Source organism: Poromitra crassiceps (assembly GCF_964638095.1).
Source record: "Poromitra crassiceps genome assembly, chromosome: 10".
Taxonomy (NCBI): Eukaryota; Metazoa; Chordata; class Actinopteri; order Beryciformes; family Melamphaidae; genus Poromitra; species Poromitra crassiceps.
Window position 1 is genome coordinate 5,280,121 of NC_139631.1, and position 24,690 is coordinate 5,304,810.

Genomic DNA, 24,690 nt, shown 5'->3' on the forward strand with positions numbered 1-24,690 from the left:
TTGAAGATGATGATTTGATTCATGGTGATTAAAAAAAGGAGACATCAGAGAGCTTTTAGAAGAAAGACGCCCGAGAGCAAGGTTTTCATTTGCCCTTTAATAATCGCAATGAATCATGGGAGAGTTGCGCGCGCGGTTCAGCCTGGCGGCCACGGCTAAAATGGGTGTTTTAAGGGTTTTAATTCGTAGTTGTGCCGGTGCGATTAGGTATTGCAGGAATTGCCGAGAAAATATGACATGTATAAGCTAACGTGACGATTTTCGGACAGAACCTAAAAGCCGTCAGCTCATTTCCCAATGGTGACCTACAGCCTGCTACAGTATCTCTCTCTATTTGGATCTCTCTGGTTGTGTAGAGGTAGTAGAGGCTCGCTGGAACCACGCGCAGCAGCAGTGGCGCAAACTCTCGCGAAATTATAGCCACAGATTTGAGCACAAAAGTGCTTATGCGACCTTTCTTGTCGTTATCCGGGCCACATAGGGAACGAAGGCGGAGGTCGTGGAGGAAAGGACGAAAGGAAATCCAGGCGTGATGTTGGAGTAAAGGGACGGGCGATTTTGCTAGCCATGTCTGTGTATGGCTGCTGCTGCAGCTGACAATATGCTGACAACACACACACTCGCTACTAGTCACATGCAGTGAATTTGACCTGAGGATGGCGGAGGGGGAGAGACCAGCAGCACCAGACCTGCGTCTGGAGGAGTCCTCCTCGGAGGTTTCAGAAAGTTTGGATGCCTCATCTGGAAGACAACAATATTCCCAAGATGAAAATGGACACGTTGACAGTCCAGACGAGACTTTCTCTCCAACTTCAGTGATATACTTTAAAGAGGCGTTAAACTCTTCTAACTTAAGATTCACCAAGACGGGCTCATCTTCCTCCAGTCCTGTCCGACATTATGAATTCCAGATTGAAAGAACGAAGTCAAAGGGCAAAAGTAAGTGCTAACAACACTATAGTGTAACTCTAGCAATTTATCCAGTTCGCTTGTTTTAACTTGTTTTCTATCTAAATAATTTAGAGGCATCTATTTATTTATAAACTATATGGCTAGCTTTCTGTTAACCTCCCGTAAACAAACTTCCCGTAAACAAACTTCCCTATCATCTTGTGACCGAAGGAAACTGATCACGTTTAGCTACTAGCTAGTAGCTAACTAGCTAGCAACATAACAAATAACATGAGCAGGTTTGTCAATGCGCGTGCCCCTCAGGTTCTAACGTCAATAAGCTAAGTTGCAACATTGGCGAAGGAGCCTCTGTTAATGTCAACAATGTGCTGCTGACTGAGTGTGTGAGTGGTGTTGTTTTGACAGTTAGCTAGATTCAGCTAACGCTAGGTAACGTTGACTGCTGAAATAAATCCACCCTAGTTTGCTCAACTTTTACTTTAGGTCTATAAACTGCCTATAAACTTAACGACAACTGATCATTTTAACGCCAACTTGACTTCCAGTGCCAATAATGTTACCAAATGTCAGGAGTTTCAAAACAAACTTACAATTAGCCAGTGTCTTATTTAGACAGTCTTTAGAGACACTAGCTAGTCAATCAGTAGCACATTTATTTATACACAGTTTTCTCTTTGACAAATTACTAGTGATCCACACTTTCACATCTACACTGCATTGCCCTTAACAAGACTGTTTATCTGTCATCTCAGAGGTAATCACAGACAGTCACAATGTTGATTGATTGATTTTATTCTGGATAAAGAACAACATCCAAGGGATATACATGTAAAAGTGTAAACACTTATTTCCAACATGGTCTCTGGTCATATAAAATGTTAAATGACACACCACTGACACTGTAATACACATTAAGGTGTCAGTGGTGTGTGTTGGTGTAACCCAGGCATGGGCACTTGCTTTTCCTGGGGGGGCCGGGCCACATGAGAAACCCAGATTGTTGCTGGGGGCCCCACATTTTTGTGTCATGCCATAATAACCTCTGATTTTATCACTAGATTAAATGATAGAAAACATACTGCACACTTATTCTTCAACATTAATATAGAAAATCCCTCCAAACAGCCAATTTAGGTCATCTCATTCGATTTTCTAGCTTCTTAAGTAAAAAGGCATGGTTTGTCTTCAACCTCCCGGGCCAGGCATCATGAGGGCCCGTTCTGGTCCCCGGGCTGTATAATGCCCAGGTCTGGTGGTGTAACCTGACTGTTGCCGCCAATTGTTGTCAATGTAAAGTCAAAATATTGGAATCTTTCCACATTAAGCTATAAAGTTTGGACTTTCTTCTCAGTTGTAATAGGAGGTAACGTTAACATGGTTTCCTGTAAACACACTATGCTTGGCTAATTTTGTTTTCCTTAATGAGAAATCACTCGGAACCCATGTCACACTCTCACTTCTATTTGGGTTTCAAATTTTAAAACCCTGAAATCACTGGAGTGTTGCAGGCGGGCCAATAATTGCATTGGTACTAGGCCTCTCCCTCAGGTCAGGCCCTGCTGTTGATGCCCGAGAGATGGATGAGTCCTCTGCTGCATCATTAGACATTAGATGGGTACTCTGGGGACCCACCCCCCCCCCCCCCTTCCTTTTTACGCATGCACCATCTGCTCACGTGACGCGTGTTCCTGTGCCCAGCATATTTGTCAGCCATCTTGGTCAACACCCACCCAGTGCATTCACTGCGGTGCAGAAGCAGTCCAATCAGAGTGAACTGGCATTAAGCTGAGCGGAGGAGGGTTGTGATTTTCAACACAGCGCTCTCTTGAATTTTAAATCCCCCCCAGGCTGACAAAAGGGACAACAGAAGATTGGAGAGGAGGAGGAGGAGGAGAGGGGCAGGGCAGCCTTTCTCAGAGCGGCAGCGCAGCGCTTTCTCTAGACTCACTTGTGAAAGGAGGAGAGGATGCGCGCATAAGGAGGAGGAGAAACAGCACCCTCTCAAACACCTGCCGAAATCCGCTGTTTGTGCCCGTCTTGGCGTTTTCCCTTTGTTTTGATGCTCTTTTCATCCCGTGAATTAGTTTCCTTTGTAACCTGCTATTTTGGGCCCTTCTTTGCATTTGGCTTTTGGGATAAAAGCGACGCATTTTCCCTCGGCGGTGTTTAGTCTTGCCCTGGCATCAGCTGAGTCATCATCATGTCTGATCTGACGCCTCAGAGCGATGCCCCGACCCCCACCACCGACAAGATCACCCAGGCAGCCCGGGAGACCATTTATCTCTGCAACTTTCGCGTGTCTGTCGATGGCGAATGGCTTTGCCTGCGCGAGCTCAACGATATCTCCCTTACCCCGGACCCAGAGCCAGCCCTTGAAGGTAATGTGTTAGCCCAGTGTTCGGAGGATGGTTTTTTGGCAGTGCTTCTGTTAGGGCGTGGTGATGGAGCAGGTCCTCCTCTGTTAATGTATCTGGGGAATGTACCCTGGTTAAGCTGTGTCATGTTGGGTTCCATGTTGGAAATGGAGGATGTCCCTCCTTGGTTAGGGTTACCACAGGAAGACTGTTTGGAGATGTTGGTAGGATGACACTGCTTGTAAATAAGGTAGGGCCGAGTGATAAAACAACCAGGAAGTGCTGGGCGCTAAACCGGTCTCTATCATGGGAGAATTTACACAGACAACAATAAACATAATGTTGTTTGGATAAATAATTTTGCTGTCTGTTTTTGTCAACCTAGCCAAATGCTACTAGGGTTGGGTATCGAAAACCCCTCTGTATCACTATGTACCGTTACCTTTACAACCGATACTTATCGATCGGACCCAATTGCCTCATTCCGGTGCCGTGCCCGAGCTGCTGAGTGAAATATCCGTCCTCCGGTGCTGTTGCGAATTCGTGCTTGCTTATCAATAATTTTAAGGATGCAGAAAAATAAAAGAGTAAAACGTTTTTTCTTGAGTTGTTTCATACCACAAAATGCTGCCGCACCTGTAATGTTTTGATCGAGAAAATGTGTTGCTTTGAGTGTGTAGATTGCAATCAAGCGCTGAGCTGTTTGCTTCAGTGAGGAATGAGGATGTACCCTTCAGACTTGGATGCAGACCAACCAAACAGCCACTACATCTGTCTGAGGGCTGATCTTGGGCTTCCTCCAAGACCTCCAAAACTGTCAAGCTCTTCTGATCGTGCCTAATAAAACTGAACTATAGCCTGGTCCCTGGTGTAACATCTACTCTGCTTCTAGCCGGAATGTGGCTTAATGAAATAGAAGGCACGGAATCAACTACTATTTCTTCATCCTGGTGTGTTTAATGGAGACGCAGACTGGGTAAAGACATGTAAAATGTCCTGCTCTACTTTCATACACTAACGACCCACACTCCAGGGCCACCATAGACGGTTTCTCTAATTGGGGCAAAGCCAAGCCAATCACAGCGCAGAATTCTATTAAATTCTTTATTTTTGGATTCTCCCTCCTTGTCTTTCTGCCACTTGGACTCCCCCTGCTGTCCAAGTCCTTGTCTATCTCTGGGGACAGTTGTAGACTAGAACATGCTTCCTCCCATACACGTGCAGTCGCGCCACCCACTCATTTTCACTTCTTGTTTGTGTTTCTCTAGATCCCAAGGATCCCATTGCAATCGAAAGGCTTAACTTGATGAACATGGCCAAATTAAGCATTAAGGGCCTGATTGAGTCTGCTCTGAACCTGGGACGCACACTCGACTCTGACTACGCACCGCTCCAGCAGTTCTTTGTGGTGATGGAGCACTGTCTGAAACATGGGTTGAAAAGTATGTATAACACAAGAGTTCAGGGGAAGTTCAGGGAAATAAATGACAGACGGTTGGTAATTTCCATTGTAATATTTCACAGAAAGGCCTGGAAATGTATGAAAAGTCAACTATTGTACTTCAGCCCCAGATAAATGCACATTTTATGCAATTGCATGGTTGAAGAATAAACTTATAGAGTTATGGCCAGTCATATTGCCAGCCACTGATGGCATACATACATCATATTCTGGACTGAGAAAGAAAGAAAAAAAATGCTGGCACCATGCCAATTGAAGCCAGTGTATTTATTTACCGTAATCAGTAGTCTGTTATGAACACTATATTGCAAGAAAGTAGCTGGTTTGTTTTCCTAAGTCAGCCGTTAATCCTATACCAGGGGGTTTCAAAGTCTGAGACTGCGGGCCTCCCCTCAGACAAAGCCCCCGCCCCCAAGCAAGTCACACATATTTAGGCTATTCTATGTGATCTCCATTTTAAAACTTATGTAATTCATATTTTTTCACTTCCATTCACTGAGCCTCCCCTGAAACTGTTTGGAGGCCCACCTCCCACTTTGAAAACTTCCGTCCTATACAGCAGTGGTTCTCAATTTTTTTTCACATGAAGGACCCCTAAACTGACAAAAAATGGACCACGGACCCCCATTTGATAGGGTTTTGTCCCACGGTCCCCCATATGATAATAAGATTGATGCTTTTAGATGTTTTATTACAGAAAGTGTATAAAACCCATGACCAAAATAGTCATTGTGTTACTCATGAATGGAATTATAGCGAAAATAAATGACCCCCCTTTTGGCTGGGGACCCCCTGAAACCCACTCAAGGACCCCTGGGGGTCCCCGGGCCCCCATTTGAGAACCACTGCTATACAGTATGATGATTCACCGGCCCGAGTTCCTCAAAAGGCAATATTTTAACAAAAGGCTTTCTCTCAATCATCAGCCAAGAAGACCTTCCTGGGGCAGAACAAGTCATTTTGGGGAGCGCTGGAGCTGGTGGAGAAGCTGACCCCCGAGGCAGGAGAGATCACTGCCAGTGTAAAAGACCTGCCTGGCCTTAGGTACGACTATTCTGCTAGTCTCAATATACCGTAACTGCATTTAGAGCACCTGGCTTCCTCAATGTGATGTATTTCCTGGATATTGGGGGCGGGACATAACGCAGGGAGGGATCATTCAGAAGTGTACAGTATGTAGTTGTATTATAGTAGGGATATTAGTTGGCGAGAGAATGGCAGTTTCATTTTGGATTGCCCCAAAATCTGTGATGGTTTTATTGGTTGGATTTCTTTTATGTTGCACAATGAAGTCAGCAGTTTTTCCGTAACAGTAATGAGAATTTGATATACGGTAATAACAACGCAAGATAATCTATACCGGTATTTGTCTTTTTTATCTATGGTGATGACTTTGCGTGAGCTAAAAAGGCGAATATACTGAAAATTTCAGCTTTTCAGTTTGACTTAAGTCTCTAAAGAAGGCACGCTGGATTTGAGTAATAATAAAGGATATCAGCAAACTGCATGCCAAACAGTTATGTTTACTAATCTGGATGGTTTAATTTTAATAAGTTAAACCACCTGCTTTAACATGGCAAAATTGAGGGAGGTAACATTTTTCTAACATGACTAATCAGAAAAATGCAGATTTTGTTTTTGCTATATTTGATGTTAGAAAGTCCAACTTTTGGATAATTCTGACATTGTTTGTCAGCAGTGCAAAGCCATTCAGCCACCAGCTGCATCTGAGTTTGACTCGCTGGTCTGACTAAAGTGTTTGTCTTCTGCTCTTTCTGGCTCAGTGTGAATGTTAAGACCTGAATAGAGGCTTGTTTTGGAGAGTGGTTAGTGATGGTAACAAGGCATAGGCAGCCATATTGGAAGAGTACCAACACAATTAGATGTAATCATCTTTTCCTCCCTTCTACAGTGTCATTTGAACATCCTACTATACATACTGTAGTTTGGCGTTGTTGTCTGTTTTGAGTGAATCAGAGTTCTTGTGAGTCCCAAGTGGTACCAAGAAAGAGGACATGAAACATGTCGTCATATGATTCTAGTTCATTTGCGTTTCACCTCAGACAAGACAGGACACTGCTTTCAAGTCTGAAATGTACCCAGATTTGCTAGAAAGATAAACAACATTTCACCTTTTTTTTTTTTTTTTTTTACCTTTATTTATACAGGGGGAGTCTCACTGAGAGCAATGCTCTCTTTTTCAGGAGCGCCCTGTTCACATTCACACACACATTCATACCTGGAAGCTGACCAGTACAACCGCAGTCTGATCTGCTGGCCACTGATCAGCTCCACTGGAGCGGTTGGGGATAAGGGCCTTGCTCAAGGGCACCTCAGTGGTGGTAATGAGGGAGGGGCAAGCGCTGCCTTTTCACTTTCCCCACCCAGATTTATCCTGCCGGTCCCGGGGATTGAACCGACGACCTTCCGGTCACAAGCTCGCTTCTCTAACCATTGGGCCACCACTGCCCTTATCGCCAACTAGGGCGCTGCTAGATGATGTCACTAGGTTGACAGTACAGTACAGTACAGTACAGTAGTAGTGGAGTACAGGCTAGTTAAGTGTTGGTACTAGTAAGGATTTTGAATTCTAACAGGCTCACAGCATATAGCGGTTGCATGCGGGTTGCTGTGTGGACTATCGACACAACCCAGGCTACATTGGTGCTGTGACTCGGATGCCCACCAGTGGGTGTTGGTGAGTGGAACTGAGTGAATCAGAGTGATAGCGAGTTGTTGGTTAAACTCGCTCATCAACAGTATAAAGGCCCCTGAACCAGCTCCGCCAAGGGATTTTGATTTGATTTGATTTATTAGGATCCCCATTAGCTTATGCAAAGCATAAGCTACTCTTCCTGGGGTCCACATAGAACATTATTAAACATCATACATTTACAAACAAGACACTCAACAAGGGAGCTAGCTCTTGCGGTTAGGTGAGCGCAACGTGCACTTTGCAAGCGGGAGATCGTGGGATTGAATCCCGCCTCCACCCCTGCGCAAGGCCAACGCAGGCTTTAGGAAGGAAAAGACTATTACCGTCTTGCATGCCCCTCAAAAACACTTTTTAAACCACTATTGCCTCTATTAGTTTGCTTTGAACATTTTAATGTCACCATTCATATACTGACTGTAAATAATCTGGTACTTTGCACTGTCTTATATGAATGAACCAGCTCAGTGGCCTTGTGGTCTGAGTGTCTGCCCTGAGACTGGGAGGTTGTGAGTTCGATCCCCGGCTGAGTCATACCAAAGACTATAAAAATGGGACCCATTGCCTCTAGGGGTGTGCCACCTTAGGCACCTCACGATTCGATTACGATTAAGGGTGCTACGATTCGATTATTAAACGATTATTACGATTATTATGATTAATCACGATTTTCGATGCATCTTTTTCACCAAACAGGATTTTTTTTAAGCAAGGTATATTTGTCAGTATCCATTAATTAAAGTAAACAAACAAATGTACCTCCATTATCTTCAGTTGCGACTGAAGTCCACGCATCACATGTTACAGCCACCCTGCATGCTTTCTTCAGCGATTCCAGTTTCCAGTACTTCGGTTTTGGTCTCGTTTTACAGTTAAGGAACTGCTTTCCGGGCGAAATACCGTATTTTTTGCAAATAAAGCAACAAAAAAATTTTTTTTTTTTTTTTTGCAATCTTTTGCAAATCGATAATCGAACATTGTGAATCGATTTTAATCGTCACGTGACTCATCGCGATGCATCTAAAAAACGATTAATCGGCACACCCCTAATTGCCTCCCTGCTTGGCACTCAGCATCAAAGTGTTGGAATTGGGGGGTTAAATCACCATGTGATTCCCGAGCGCGGCGCACGCTGCCGCTCACCGCTCCCCCAGGGGATGGGTCAAATGCGGAGAACAAATTTCACACATTGTGTGACAATCAGTGGGACTTTACCTTTACCTTTACCTTTAATATACTGTGCTGTAGTTGTTCGCCCAAACAGGAAATAAACAGGCTTTGCTGTCAGGAGTTTGTGCAAAATCCAAGTAGCAGTGATCAGCGCTCATTGCAGAGAAAGCTGGACTCGCCAACATCAGATCTGTTCCTCTCGTCTCTTTGGTTCCTTTAGTATAAAAGCATCACAGACCGGCTGAGTTTGTGAACATGACTGTGCTGTGCTGTGAACAGTATACTGATGTCATCGTCCCGGATTTCTGGGTGTTGAAGTTCAGATAGTTTTTTCAAACTGTTACAGCCACCTCTGGAGCTAGTTTCCAAACTGTTACAGCCATCTGGAGCTAGTTTCCAAACTCTTACAGCCATCTGGAGCTAGTTTCCAAACTGTTACAGCCATCTGGAGCTAGTTTTCAGACTGTTACAGCCATCAGGAGCTAGTTTTCAAACTGTTACAGCCATCAGGAGCTAGTTTTCAAACTGTTACAGCCAACTGGAGCTAGTTTTCAAACTGTTACAGCCATCAGGAGCTAGTTTCCAAACTCTTACAGCCATCTGGAGCTAGTTTTCAAACTGTTACAGCCATCAGGAGCTAGTTTTCAGACTGTTACAGCCATCAGGAGCTAGTTTTCAAACTGTTACAGCCATCAGGAGCTAGTTGTCAAACTGTTACAGCCATCAGGAGCTGCTGTGCTAAGTTGCCTGTTGCAGCTGTAAAGTTATCAAAGTGAAGGTTCTAAGAGTAAAGATTCTGTCTGACGAGTACAAAGTATTTATATATTTGTACAAGTAGGCCTCTCTGGTGTTAAATTGGCAGGTGTGTTCTTATCCAAGTTCCTCCATGTTGTCACAGAACACCTCTGGGGAGAGGACGTGCTTGGTTACGACTGGCCTTGATGCAGAAGAAGCTCTCTGATTACATGAAGACCATCATCAATCGAAAGGACCTGCTCAGGTGTGTTTGCATCACTCTGCTAACGGCCAATAGCATCTCTTAGAATTACACCTTTCAGCTTTAGTTTGGGATTGGTGTTTTAAAGGAACAGCTCACCCAAAAAATGACAATTCTGTCACCATCTGCTTCCCCCTCATGCCAGCTGAAACACAAGTGAAGTTTGTCCATATAACACACAGGGAGGTTGACAGCCTTCCCCAAAAACAACTGAAGTCAGTGGAGACCAGTTCCAAAAAGACATATTACACCATCATTTAGTGCCAATCTTAACTACAGCGGACTGATTTGTAACAAATCATGGTGTATATTGTAGGTCTTTCTATTGACAGTCTGATTTTATGGCTCTTTTTATTTTGTAAGTCTAAGAGGCCATTTACACCTGACATTAACATGCGTTTTCTGCCATCCGATTGCAATCAGATTGTGCTTGACCACTTTGAAATGCCAGGTGTAAACGCCCCCAAGGATTGCAATCTGATCAGCCAAACCACTTCCGGAGGTGGTCAGGGACGCATCGTGTAGACATTGAACACAAGTGTAAATGCAATGTGTCCTCTCAATCTGGATACAGCAACTGTAATGCGGAGGTTATCTGGATAAGGAAAAACGCATGTTAACGCCAGGTGTAAATTAAATCAGGCTAATGTGGTCAAGCACAATCTGATTGCAATCTGATGGCAGAAAACACATGTTAATGCCAGATGTAAATGTCCTCTAAAGGTCTCCATTGACTTGAGTTGTTTGGGAGAAGGTTGCTACACACACAGTCGTGGTGGCAACCTCTCTGTGGGTTACAGCCTATGGGGACTAACACAATTCACCTGTGTTTCACTTGTCATGCGGGTGAGTAGATGATAACAGAACTTTCATTCTCAGCTGAAATATACATCTATATATTTATATCTATATCTATATACATCTATATATTTGTCCCTGGAAGAGATACTGGTAAGTGTACACATGCAAAGTAAGGGAGAAGAGATAAGGCCAGAAATACTTAGTAACCGAAAAGGGCCATTTCCTGGACTGACTGTTTTCGCTCCCATCTCCCTCTGTAGTGAATTCTACGAGGCAAATGCGTTGATGATGGAGGAGGAGGGAGCTGTGATCGCTGGGCTGCTCGTTGGACTGAACGTCATTGATGCCAACCTCTGTATGAAGGGAGAAGACTTGGATTCTCAGGTTATTCTTCTATTACCTGTGAAAGGCTTCAGCCACTGGGCTCTGGGTTACCTGTGAAAGGCTTCAGCCACTGGGCTCTGGGTTACCTGTGAAAGGCTTCAGCCACTGGGCTCTGGGTTACCTGTGAAAGGCTTCAGCCACTGGGCTCTGGGTTACCTGTGAAAGGCTTCAGCCACTGGGCTCTGGGATTTCAAGATTGCATTTCGAAACGTCGTGTAATTGTTGAAGAGGGAGCGAGAGTCACACTTTTGGGAGCTAATTCCCTGTAGCTCACTGTTGCTACGGTGCTACTAGACAAATGATGGTTATCTGGGGGTTTTCCCACAATCATTTTAAAGGTTGCATATTTACACATTACATTTACAGTGTTGGAGAAAAGTGTTTGTTTTTGACTCTCAATGTCCAGTCATTTCTAGTGTTAATCTATGTTTCTTCCTATACATAAACATGCTTGCTGCATGCTTGCTTTTAAATATGATAGATTTTTTTCTGATCGAAATTGAATGTGTTTGTGTATTCTTGAGACCACATGTATTCCAATATCTTATGCTTAACTATACTGACAGCAATTAATAATTTTCCCTCAAAAATACCGCTCTAGTAATAATTCTATGACCAGTCAATAGCTAGACAGACTGCTGAGAAATTGCTGCTCAATGCCATATTCATTAATTGGAAATTAGGCCAGGAGGATTGGGCAGGATTGCCCTTTTTTTCTTGCCATATGAAAAACCACATGATGGCCCTGTCACCAGCTAAGTGACCAGTACATTGCAGTTGAACTTCTCCAATTAAAACCCTTTGTTAATGGAGGCTGTGCAAACTATTTGAAATATTGAGACGACCTAAATGCATATACAGACCAAAATATTGTCATATCAAAATGCAAGCGTATTAAAACCTCCCTGCTGCACATCCTACATTTTTGCATCATGGCACATTTTGTTTTACTGTATATTAATTTTGACAATCATGCTGCAAGGCTGCAGTGTCATTTAGTTTGTCTCAGATTTATTCTTTTCCCTTTTTAAATTGCCTCTGCAGGTCGGGGTGATAGATTTTTCAATGTACCTGAAAGACGGTGGACACAGTAGCAAGAGTGCAGAGGGGTGAGTAGCACTTGTTGTGGTCATTTCAGTGCAGAGGCCCTCAAAGCCACAAACTGTTGATGAATGAGCAGTACTACTACTATTTCCATAGAATCAGAAAATTATTTGAGAATTCACTTGGCTGTCAATGGGCGGCCATCTGATGCATCCCTGACTATATATTTATATATATTTAGCATACATTTTACACCTAAGTTTTGCTGGTGCCATACTGCAAACCTTTCTTCAGAAGATGTAAACCTGACACAGCAAGACCGTTCAGTGATGTGAAGGGCCTACTGCAGGACCCAGGCTGCTAGCAGTCCATCTCCGACTGTCTGTGGCATTTTCTTTCTTTCTAATTCTTCTCTTGTTATTCATCTTGAAATACAAAGTTATTTAATGAGACACTTGTAGTACAAAGATATTGCATCAAGAATACATTATTTTATTCAAGTAAAATAAAACCCACTAAAGAGGGAGGTCCATATTTGCAATACGTTCTTCATACAGGTATTTGTTTATACAAAGTCTGGTCATAAAGGTGTAACCCATTTTTACAAATTTTCATCAAATTTGTGTGTCTGAGTTTGCAGGAGATGTTTTGAACGGTGCAGGCAGACAACGTTCATTTTTGAAAAACACTATAATTTTCTTTTTCTTTTCATCAAATGGGTGACTAAAAATGTAGACATGCCTCTAAGCCAACGTGTCTTAACTGCAGCCAATGTTTTCTGTGTTTTTGTTTTTGTTTTTTATTCACGATCTGATGATCACCTCTTCCATCTCCACGCGGGTTGATACCTCTCTCTTTCTCTCTCTCCCTATAGTGATGGCCAGATCACAGCAATTCTTGATCAGAAGAATTATGTGGAGGAGCTGAACAGACATTTAAGGTACGCCGAAACAACGGACTCTCCTCTCCTCGCTCTACTCTGTTCATTAGATTAGATTAGCCTTTATTGTCTCCCTTATTTGTCTTGAGCATTCGAGAGAACATACAGTAGGTGGCGTCATAGCACACATATAAACATAGTGGATGTACAATCAAACTACAATTAACATTCAATACCGATATCCCTATACATCAAACACACACATACTTCAGCAGGCTTTGTTGAGCTTGATGACAAATGTGAGATTTTTCTTGTGTCTTTTCCTAGTGCGTCCGTAAATAACCTGCAAGCCAAGGTGGATGCTCTGGAAAAGTCCAATACAAAGCTAACAGAGGAGGTGAGTCTTGTTGCCCCTGCGAAGCGACGTGAGCATTTCATTTAATCAGAAATACTTTCGTCTAAAATGATGGCCCCTCTGGAATCTCTGCACAGCCACTGATATTCTCGGTTTAAACAAGTCGTGTTGAATTTTGTCTCCACAGCTTGCCGTAGCAAATAACCGGATCATCACCTTACAAGAAGACGTGGAGAGAGTGAAGGAGGAGAGCTCTTACCAGCTGGAGTCCAACAGGAAGGTTCATCAGGTAAATTTACATCTGCCCCCCCCCCCCCCCCCTTCATAATACAGAACATAAATTATCACACTAGTGCCCTAATTTAGGCTTACTGGACAACACATACTGTAGGCTTTAACTGTGGACTCTATCCTGTTTAAAAATGTTGACCCCCCCCCCTCACAAATGGCATGCAGAATTCAGAAACCCCAGTTATGTGACGATTATTATTTTGCAAAGTGATGTTTTGAAATAATTGCGTCAGGCCCCTAATCTTCTGTCAAATATTCTGAACATGGCCCAGGCTCATTTCCACAACGATTGACTGCCCTACATGTACATCAGTGGTGTTCATGTGAAGGACCCCTCAACTGACACAGATTAGATTTGTCCCAAACCCCCCCACCCCGCATCTGATACCATTTTTGCTTTGAGATGTTTGCTTACAGAAAGTGTATGAAACCCATGCACAGAATAGTCATACATTATTCTGTCATCGTTTTACTTATGGATGGAATTATAATTCAAATAGATTATTCCCCTTTTTGCTGAGGACCCACCGGAACCCACTCAAGGACCCCATGGGGGTCCCCAGACCCCACTTTGAAAATTCACACATTATTCCTGTGCCTTATGGCAGTTGAGTGTGTATTATTGTCTATGTTGTTGATGTTTTTGTCCCCCCTCAGTGGACAGTTGTATAATGCGGGCTCCTGTTTTCTTCAGGCATTAAGAAGTGATTCGGCACCAGACGGACAAGCACTGGGTGAAACAAAAAAGCAGCTCAAAGAGGAGACTTTGCTTCGATTGGTGAGTCAGGCTTTTTGCAAGCTGTTGCGTAGCCTTATGTTACTGTAGTGACTTTTTGTGGCTAGTTACATAGGTCAGCCTTCATTGTCAACCATGTCAATCGTCAGTCAGCAAGGATATACCTAAGATGTATACAATCTAACCATGGATGGTCTGTAATTAAGACCAATGCCTCTATTGGTGTGAGCATGAAGCACGTTTGCTGTTTCCAAGTGGCTGTGCTGTCTCTGTCCAGGACGTGGAGAAGGAGCTGGAGGTGCAGATCGGGATGAAGCAGGAGATGGAGATGTCCATGAAGATGCTGGAGAAGGACGTGTGTGAGAAGCAAGACGCCCTGGTGGAGCTCAGACAGCAGCTGGACGACCTGCGCTCGCTCAACCAGCAGCTCACCCACAAGTCACAGGTGCTGCTCCATCTAAGCGCTCATCGCTGTTGTGCTTTTGAGCTGCACTTCCCAGGCATCACTTGATCATTTATTCCCAACAAACCATTGATGCTAGTGGCAGTTTTTCCCAGGAACATGGAGGTACTACAGGGGGTACTTGAGAGAAAGGGGAAAATGGAAAAATGTAAGAATAAATCATGAACATGAATGAAACGTTAAAATAAATCAGCTCAGGCAGCACTAATTGCAATTTGCAACTCTTTTACTCCATCTCTTATTTTGTAGTGTTACATTCTCCAAAAGGTGGGTTATCAATGAGTGCGTTTACATGCAAACAATAAACGGATCACTGAGAATAATCCGGTAACTGGCAATAATCTGATTTCCTCGTTTACATGCACTTAGTAAATAGCGGGAACGCACCTCAAAGTGTGTGAGTGGACATTGACGGCAATGAATAAATCTGATGAAGACGTTTTGAGGCTTGCGCTGTCCTCGTTATTGTAGTTGTCTGGGAGAGTAAGGACAATCCCTGAAACTAAACTGCAAACTGTAAATGTATATATTTATTTAAAACAAAGAACTTAATGAACCTTGGGGTTTCTTCCTCAGAGCTCGGAGTCCAGCTCCAAACAGAAGAGCGAAGTCATCGTTCGCCTGGAGGAGAAAATAACCCAGATGGCGGGGACAGTAAAACAGCTGGAGAGCAGGTATGGACCACACCGCTTTTCCACAAGCATAGAAATCACACAACAGTTTACGCACAACCTTTCTGGCTATTCCAAATTTTGACCTTTATTCTGCATCAAAATGAAAGAAACTCCAAGATGGTCAACAGTAAAAATGGAACATTTAAGCCTAAAAAGATTGTTGTGACATAGCACACAATATTTAATTCAGATAGTCTTAACTTCTATTAAGAGGAAATTGCTAAAGGTTATTAATGACAATATTGTCTCTGTCCTGTTTGTCTTTTCCCCCTCTCTCCATTGTCACTTTTTTTTTTCCCATTGTTTGATCATCTTTTTTTTTTTTATCATTTGATCATTATTTTTTATTATTATTAAAACAGTGAGCAACATATGGTGAAGCAGGCCAGACACCTGAACTCATCTGCAGGGAAGCTGCTTCAGATGCAGCCGTAGTGGCTCCCTTTATTATAGTTTCATAAATCGGGACGTCTGAATAAAAAAAACCATACAACGCTGCCTAATATAGAAATAACCAAACTAGGGCGTTTTCCAGTACGATGCTCCTTTGTTGTTGAAAATAAACCATCTTCCCACAACCTCCCGCAATGGCTCTGCAGCATCAGCTTTGAGTAGTTTGGACTGCATCGATCCTTCTAGCAGCCCTTCTTATCCTTGTATTCTTTGACAGATGTGTTTGCCACATCCCATACACACTTTGTTAGGCATTTATTAAAAATGACCCCATTCAAGCTTTGACAGTGCTAAGAGAAGTAGATCGCATGGTGTCGGTTTGTCCGCGGTGGCCTGTGTTTGCTAGCCTGGTCAATTAGCCGGTCACGTGAACTCACATTTTTATTTTCCTTCTAGAACGAAATGAAATGTGAGTTTGCGTGACCGGCTGGTTTACCAGGCTATGTGTTTTGGAGAGTACGGTAATAATTGTTTGCTGATGGACTGATTGATGTGAATGAATGAATAGATGGGCATCCTGGATGTGGAAGGTAGTGGAATTTAGTTACCACCTGTCAAAATAAACCTGATTACTGTAACATTGTTCCAAAGAATTTATTTTGTCAGACAAAGATTGAGAATGAAGAAGGCTTGATCGGAACTAATTAAGAGGCCAATATCCACGGATTTTGTTGTCATTCAGTAATTCACATCAAAGGGTAGAAGGCCAGGACAGGAACAAGAGAAATGAAAAAGAACAAATGGGACAAGTTGATTTATTAATTTCAAATTGTATGTGAACATAACATTGGTGTAAACTGTAGTAATCACTGGGCTAATAAAAATAAATAAACCCAAAGGGCTTGCATCATCTTCTTTGCATTAGGTTTTGTTTTCCTGTTGCCTTCTTTGAGTTTTGATCCTCACATACAGTACATGGAAGATCTTAATTTTTTTTTTTTTTTTTTTAGTTAACACGACATCTCTTTCCAACCATGTTTCTTTTCCATTAAGTTTTCATTTTACCATAAGTTTATGTGACCCCAACCCAGATCCAAACAGGCTGAGCGAGAGAGGGATCTGGCTGTCGAGGCCAACCGCCTCTTCAAACAAGAGTTTGGGGACAAAATCGAAAGTCTGCAGACGGAGGTGGAGCAGCTGAGGAAACAGAGGTAAAGTTAGAGGAAACGGTACAAAAAAGGAAACTGATAATGCTAGATAATGTGTGTTTTTTTATATATATATATTACGTGAAGCATTTTTAAACATCAATATATCATCGTCAAATTACTTAGCTATAGTAAATTATATAATGGCCGGTACCAAATGGTGCAGACGACTCGTACCCTCTGTCTCATGCCAGTGCTATTCTGTAGTGCTAGTGATTCCAAAATGAAGACTACATTTCCCATAAACCCAATTCAAAGAGGACGTACTTTGGTCAGAGACCATTTATTAGAGCTAGACGGCTAGACGAGAATTCACTTCCTCGGGTCGCATGGGCAATCTAGACTATGGCAAGACTTTGGCACGCTATGGAGAGAGCAACTCAAAGCCACTTAAGTGCACACACACACACACACGGCCAAAATAAAATCAGTCTCCTTCCTTAGTAGGGTCATCTGTGGCACTTCCGTGACCGTGGAGAGCGAAGGTCCGTTTCTCAATGGATTTGTCATCTAGGAGGGTTAATAAACAAATTTAGCCGGGGTGTATTTTTAAAAAAGGCGGGGAAAATATTTGAGAGACCAAAATCCAAAATGTCTGCCGTGGAAATGAACTTTTTAATGGTTTGACCTACAATGATGCACAATACATGGTTTCAGAGCTTATTCTGGTCAAGTAATACATATTTGGTGTTTATATAATGATTTGACTTATTTTTTACCTTCAAATCCAAGATGGCTGCCAATTTTGAGCTCTAAAAGGCAGTTTTTTCAAAATCGTCATAGAGCCTTCATATTAGGCTTGAATGACAGGTCTTCTCATGATGAGTTGAATAATATACAGTATACGTACACAGAAGTAATCTCTGAGGTCAATAAAGTCAATGTTTGTGTGTAAACAACAGTTGCTGATTTGCGGTTTCCCATTAAATAGGGTAGGCTACTGAGAATATGGTGTCCAGTTCATCCCATCACATTTTCATAATGAACCAAAAACAATTTTGCACTATAGCCTAACATAAAATAGTATTCTGTATGCAAAGCTAGCAAGGTTAGTTGCTTGAGCTGAATTTAAAGGTCAACTCAAAACAAACAATGAAATTAACTTTGAAATTAAAACTGAATCCTAGGCTACTAAATTTCATCAGCACACAGTAAAGGAAACTTGTCTTTGAACTCAGCTGACTGTCTAGTCCTAATCCCTGTTGTGCAATGTCCCTTTTCAGTGAAGTTTTAGTTTTTGTTAAGAGTATGGACTTTTAATCTTGACCTTGTTGGTAGGCAACGGCCCTTTTTCAGTCAAGCATTTTCAGATTAGCTCAGTCAGTCTGTGAAGCAGTCAGTGTCAGCACTTGCGCGAGCTCGCTTTTTCTCTAACTAATGTTAACATTACACACTTTAAGACACTTTGTTTGAGGATATAAAAGGAGGTACGGTGGTGAAGTGGTAAGCACTATCGCCTCACAGCTCGAAGGTCGTGGGTTCGATTGCCACCTGGGACGATGTGAACGCTGAAGGAATGCGTGCCCGTCCGCATGTCTCGGGCACGCCTGCGGCCTCGTGGGATAACAGCTTATCAGCGGGATATATGCCACAACACCACGCAGCTCGAGTGCTATATTGCTTTTATAAAACGGTTTCCAAGTATAATAATATAATAATAATAATACTATAAGTCCGACTGGCATGGTATTCTGATAGAGTCAGTTGAAACACTACTGTAAGGCGGGACCGCAAGAACGTGCGGGTGATTTGATTGGATCGTTCTGGAGACTGAAGTTGACATTGGCCAATCCTGGCGCTTGCTGAGAAGCTGAGAGCTTTCTGGAAAGCCGACAGGCAGCTCGAGCGCAGCGCTGCATTCTCAGCGCTTGCTGAGAAGCTGAGTGCTTTCTGCAAAGCCCGACACCAACTAACGTTACGGGGTTAAATGCGGGGTTAACAGCCTTTTTTTTGCAAAGAAGACATTAGCCCGCATTTATTCTTGTACAAAACATAATTTTCTGCGAAGTATTAGTAAAGTTATAAGCGAAGATCGATTCACAAGGATCTGACAGCTGTCTCCATTTGTTTTTTTTTGAGGTAACCAAAGGCTTTTAGTAAGAGAGTTGCCATGGCAACCAATAACCCATGGCCATGGGTTATTGGAGTGGGTTATTGGATTTATACAATGGCTGTGAACCAATCAGATTGCTTGATTTGAGAGAGCCGTTTTATAATTCAGCAAGCCAGGCTGTTTATTTTCAAAAGCAAATGCATATGTCAGTTGACAGAAGTGTGGAGACAGATAACATTAACTTTAGCTAAAAATAATAACGTTACCTAACGTTAGCTAACACCAAATATCAATGATGACTTCTGCAAATAAAAATTGTTTTTGCATTTGTTTTATATGTTCTTGATGGTAGAACTATCTTTAGACTAGTGAATAACGTTGATATCCTCAAACAAAGTGTCTTAAAGTGTGTAATGTTAACATTAGTTAGAGAAAAAGCGAGCTCACGCAAGTGCTGACACTGACTGCTTCACAGACTGACTGAGCTAATCTGAAAATGCTTGACTGGAAAAGGGCCGTTGCCTACCAACAAGGTCAAGATTAAAAGTCCATACTCTTAACAAAAACAAAAACTTCACTGAAAAGGGACATTGCACAACAGGGATTAGGACTAGACAGTCAGCTGAGTTCAAAGACAAGTTTCCTTTACTGTGTGCTGATGAAATTTAGTAGCCTAGGATTCAGTTTTAATTTCAAAGTTAATTTCATTGTTTGTTTTGAGTTGACCTTTAAATTCAGCTCAAGCAACTAACCTTGCTAGCTTTGCATACAGAATACTATTTTATGTTAGGCTATAGTGCAAAATTGTTTTTGGTTCATTATGAAAATGTGATGGGATGAACTGGACACCATATTCTCAGTAGCCTACCCTTTTTAATGGGAAACCGCAAATCAGCAACTGTTGTTTACACACAAACATTGACTTTATTGACCTCCGAGATTACTTCTGTGTACTTATACTGTATATTATTCAACTCATCATGAGAAGACCTGTCATTCAAGCCTAATATGAAGGCTCTATGACGATTTTGAAAACACTGCCTCAAAATTGGCAGCCATCTTGGATTTGAAGGTCAAAAATAGGTCAAATCATTATATAAACACCAAATATGTATTCCTTGACCAGAATAAGCTCTGAAACCATGTATTGTGCATCATTGTAGGTCAAAGCATTAAAAAGTTCCTTTCCACGGCAGACATTTTGGATTTTGGTCTCTCAAATATTTTCCCCGCCTTTTTTAAAAATACACCCCGGCTAAATTTGTTTATTAACCCTCCTAGATGACAAATCCATTGAGAAACGGACCTTCGCTCTCCACGGTCACGGAAGTGCCACAGATGACCCTACTCCTCAATAGACGGCATCTATAGTGTACTAAACCTGCACTGCTTACTTCACAAGCTGCGTGTGATTTATTACAGTAACGCTGAGAAGAAGCAATGCATACAAAACAAGGCGTCAACTCTATGGACACTTCAAATAAAAACAAGAGGTTTGGAACACTCAACGTTGTGTTTGTGTTTCAGGTATCATGTGGAGCTGGAGCTGAGGAAGGAGAGAGAGCGACGGAGTGAGCCGCAGTCCAGCCCGCCGCAGAGGGACGGCAAACTCCTGGAGGACATACAAAAAGTAGATGCTTGCCAGCACAATGTGTTAAATTAAAAAGAAGTCTAAAGTGGAGTTACTGGTGTGTACTTTGTCCTTGTACACTTTGTATATACTTTTGCAACATTGTCCCTAGGAATCCCAGCCAGTCAGAAAGGAGAGCGATCAGTTACACATGGGGTTGGGTGACAAAACAAGGCGTAGCTCCAGCATGTAAGTAGATTAGAGCATACAACTCTTTAAAAAGAATTGCATGTCAGTACAGGTGCAGTTGCTATATATTTTGGGGGAAATATTTATTTATTTTCTATTTATTTAAGGTCCTTGTCGCAACACGAAGATGAACAGGTGAGGTCTGAGATGCATGAAATTAAATCACTTTTACACATCTTTTTTTTTATGAGTGATTGCATGAGATTATGATTAGTTTGTATGTGGGGGTGGGGTGGTGGAACAGCTGTTTATTTGGAGTGTTAAAACCTTCATCAAATCAATATTTTAGACATTCCTTCAGTTGACACAAATCACCTGAAGTCAAACAATTGCTCCTATAATTTCCTGTTCTGATCCACTCAAATGCTAGCCTGGCATCCAGCCCCATATGAATCGCAGTTGTCATCACTCTTCATATGGGCGTGGACCCACGTCCATCCTGTGCCTTCATGCAAGCCAAGCTAGGGCCAAATATCCAGTGATTTCTTTTGATAGTTAATTCAGTGTTATTCTTTTATTTGATAACAGACCGAGTCATTCCTGGAAATCAGTCAGCCTTCCATCTGCACCATGTGTGAACAGGAGGACTCCATTCAAAAGATCAAGGTACACAAATGTAGCCTGGCAACCTGACCAATCTGCCAGCTCATGTGTTATTGGCTCTGGCAGGCCAATCACAAGCGTTTGATACGATGACAAACTGGGGAGCGCCATTGTTGAGGCATTTTCGTGCATTTTCGCGCTTACCACTGCACGGTGGTGCAGTGGTAAGCGCTGTCGCCTCACAGCTCGAAGGTCCTGGGTTCGATTCCCACCTGGGACGCTGTGAACGCTGAAGGAATGCGTGCCCATCCGCATGTCCTCGAGTGCCCACCGCCCGGGTGGCGTCGTCAAAAGGGCCTTTCTGTGGAGTTTGCATGTTCTCCCCGTGCCTCCCGGGGGCTTCCTTCATATAGGAAGCCCCTTCACCAAAACATGCAATATCCTGGTTGCTAATGTGGTTCCTCCTCTGGTCGTTAAGGGCGCCTGTTCAGAGGGAGGGGAACTGGTTGGAATAGCGTAAACCTCCCACATGCTATGTCCTACCGGTGAAGCTTCCTCTGTCAGGTGAAAAGAAGCGGCTGGCTAACTGCCCATGTCTTGGAGGAAGCATGGAGCCAGTTTCGGCTCTCCCCAGATTGGCAGAGGGTGGAGTAGCAACCAGGATAAATAAATTAAATGAGCACTAATGGGGGATAAAAAATCTGGGGGGGGGAAATATATATATAAAAAATAAAAAATAAACATCACAACATCCTCAGCTTAGTCAGGATGAAGCTAAATGGCTGCGTTTCCTTTGACAGAGTATGTTTACAACACTCCTCTTCCTTTTCCAGAAACAATGCAAGAACTGCAGCGGCGTTTTCTGTGAAAGCTGCCTGACCCATGAGCTGCCGCTGCCGTCCTCCATCCTCCCAGAGAACGTGTGCGACGCCTGCTACTCTCAGCTGCTGCAGGAGTACGCGTCCACTCCGACTTGAAAACAAACAAAAAACACCAGCAGATATGAGGAAATTCTCAATAAGTTACACCAAAGGCACTGCAAACATGCACTTTTTGACTTCATGGCAGAGGTTGCGTTAGACTTTCTCATCTCATTTTGATAAGATGGCTTTCGGATTTTTCTCTCATTGTTTAAAAGAAAACGGTAAAAGGTGGAAAATATTCGCTTCACGACTCGAGATGTCAGAAAAGAAACGATCTTTGCCGCAGGTGTTTTGATCTGATAGACCCCCCCCCCTCCCCCGAGAGTCCGGGACTCAAAGGGATAATTTTCATTTATTTTAAGTAAGTGGTCAACGTGCAGGTTTTCATTCTAACCGAATAGTAACGCAGCTGTTTTCAATGATTAGTTCCTTTTCTGATTGAAAGTGTGTTTAATTAATAGAGAACTCAAGCTGCTGTAGTGTTTGGTTGTCATGAGAAAATGCCTACACACATCACAAAGCCAAACGCACATGACTGCCCTGAATAGACCTTCCACAATGTCCACTGGGTGGATTATTGATTAGTGTATTAAATGTCACCTGACAATATTTTAAAATACAATTTTAAAGCATACCAAACAAAATGAATCGTTCTGGTGACTTAGTACTTCGGGTCAGTTTTACTCCATCGTGGCACGGCAAACGATGTAGGCTGTAGAGATGCTGATCACTGAAACGTTTTCATCGCCATTTCTATTAGAAAGGTGAAGCTGAATTTCACATCTGGTTTAACCCATTGATACCTGATGCAGCATTTGCGTGTATATCCCTCATTTGTGTGTGTATCCCTTTAAGACCGCGTCATGCGGTTCGCGGTCTTAAAGGGATACACACACAAATGCTGCATCAGGTATCAATGGGTTAATATGTCAGTGCTGGCATTCCGACTGTAGAGGAGAGTCGATCCTACACACACACACACACACACACACACAGTTACAGAATTGGATTACAGAAGGTGTGCTGTTATAAAATGTTTACAAAGTTGATATTCGGGATAGATGATTTCAGTCATAGTTCTGCTTGCTATTTTGTTCTTTGTTAGTTATAACTGGCATAAGCAAAATGTTAACAAAAGATAATCTGAATGTTTTGTGTCTTCTTCCCATAGCGGTCTGGTATGGCATAACCTTCAGTTGTGGTGAACAATATTATGTCCTGTGATTTATTCTGCTTACTGCAATTTGAAAGATATAGACAAATATCTCAATTTTTGTGGACCTGTTGCTATTTACTTAGTCTAACTCAATCTAACACTGTTTCTGGGCATATAACAGGATATTGCACTTTTTCTTTTAAATAACTGGGCATAACAATTAATGTATAAAAACACATTATTTCATCATCAACGTTGCTGTTCTAATATGACATGAGGAATGATTAGGGGCATGGTCTTTAATGAGAAAAATTAACACTTGAGCTGTAAGCTTCTTTGATCAACAATAAACTTTTATCAAATTTTATTGGGATTGTCAGTATTTCACTGTTGTGTCCCAATGAACCAGGCCACAACTGGCCACACCCTGTAGCCGCAGCAGGCAGACTTCATGGCACAACCATCACCTGACCTACAGACAACAGACCCATCACACTGACCTCCAGACCATTACACTGATCAAATAGTCGCCCTATTAGCATTCTGCCTGTTTTAAGCAAACTTATGTATTGCATGTATTGTATTTAAACAGATTCTGCATTATTTTTCAGAAAACTATCAACTCTGAATTCCAACATGCATATAAGGTGGGTTACTCAACATGTACAGCCTTAACACACAATTAACAGATGACTGGTTAAAACAAATTGATAGAAAGTTAATGGTGGGTACTGTACTGCTGGACTTCAGTGCAGCTTTTGATGTCATAGACCACAGCTATTACTCATCAAACTATCTGCATATGGATTTAAAACCTCAGCTATTTTGTATTTTGTATTTATTGATGTATTTGAGGGACAGTGCACATTAATTAACATGACTGTAAACATGCCAGTGTTAGCCAAATGGCAAATTTTCAACTGATGTCCCTTGGCCAGAACTTAAGATAGCCATTAAAAGCAAGCAAGCAAGCATTAAAAACAAACACCAACAATAATACACACAAGCAAATAAAAATGTAAGTAAAAATAACATGTAGCAGGCCAAAGCAATTGGCACCATGCAAGTTAAAACAGACTATACAGGCAGACAGACCAGCACAAACAGTTAAAACATGCCAACATTCAGACCACATTCAATTTGATGAAAAGTTGTTTATTTAACAGACAACAGTGTGTTCTGTTTAATGGTACCCTTTCAAATATAAAATCGCTACAATGTGGACTTCCCCAGGGAAGCTGTCTTGGACCACTCTCATACTCCATATTTGTAAATGATTTGCCATGTGTGCTAAAAAAAATGCATCCACGGCTATTTATGCTGATACTACAATGTAAAACACCAGGGCACTTAAACCGC

The 24,690-nt window shown here is 42.3% G+C and overlaps 1 protein-coding gene across 1 annotated transcript; it reads left to right on the forward strand.

The window, feature by feature from the left end:
* Nucleotides 1-377: 377 nt before the first annotated feature.
* rufy3 (RUN and FYVE domain containing 3) lies at nucleotides 378-23,668 on the forward strand. The gene is made up of 18 exons (XM_083644202.1): nucleotides 378-939; nucleotides 4,535-4,708; nucleotides 5,655-5,772; nucleotides 9,510-9,611; nucleotides 10,670-10,793; nucleotides 11,838-11,902; nucleotides 12,712-12,777; nucleotides 13,045-13,114; nucleotides 13,260-13,361; nucleotides 14,058-14,141; nucleotides 14,377-14,544; nucleotides 15,139-15,236; nucleotides 16,721-16,840; nucleotides 20,418-20,520; nucleotides 20,633-20,709; nucleotides 20,817-20,844; nucleotides 21,238-21,315; nucleotides 22,086-23,668. Exons 1-18 carry the CDS (start codon nucleotides 657-659, stop codon nucleotides 22,227-22,229), a joined length of 2,004 nt encoding a protein of 667 aa, XP_083500328.1. The 5' UTR covers nucleotides 378-656; the 3' UTR covers nucleotides 22,230-23,668.
* The last annotated feature ends 1,022 nt before the right edge of the window (nucleotides 23,669-24,690 follow it).

Coding starts and splice junctions, on each gene's coding strand:
- rufy3 (XM_083644202.1), top strand. CDS start 657: ATGGCGGAGGGGGAGAGACCAGCAGCACCAGACCTGCGTCTGGAGGAG. Junction 940..4,534: donor AACGAAGTCAAAGGGCAAAA/GTAAGTGCTAAC, acceptor GTGTTTCTCTAG/ATCCCAAGGATCCCATTGCA. Junction 20,710..20,816: donor ACAAGGCGTAGCTCCAGCAT/GTAAGTAGATTA, acceptor TATTTATTTAAG/GTCCTTGTCGCAACACGAAG.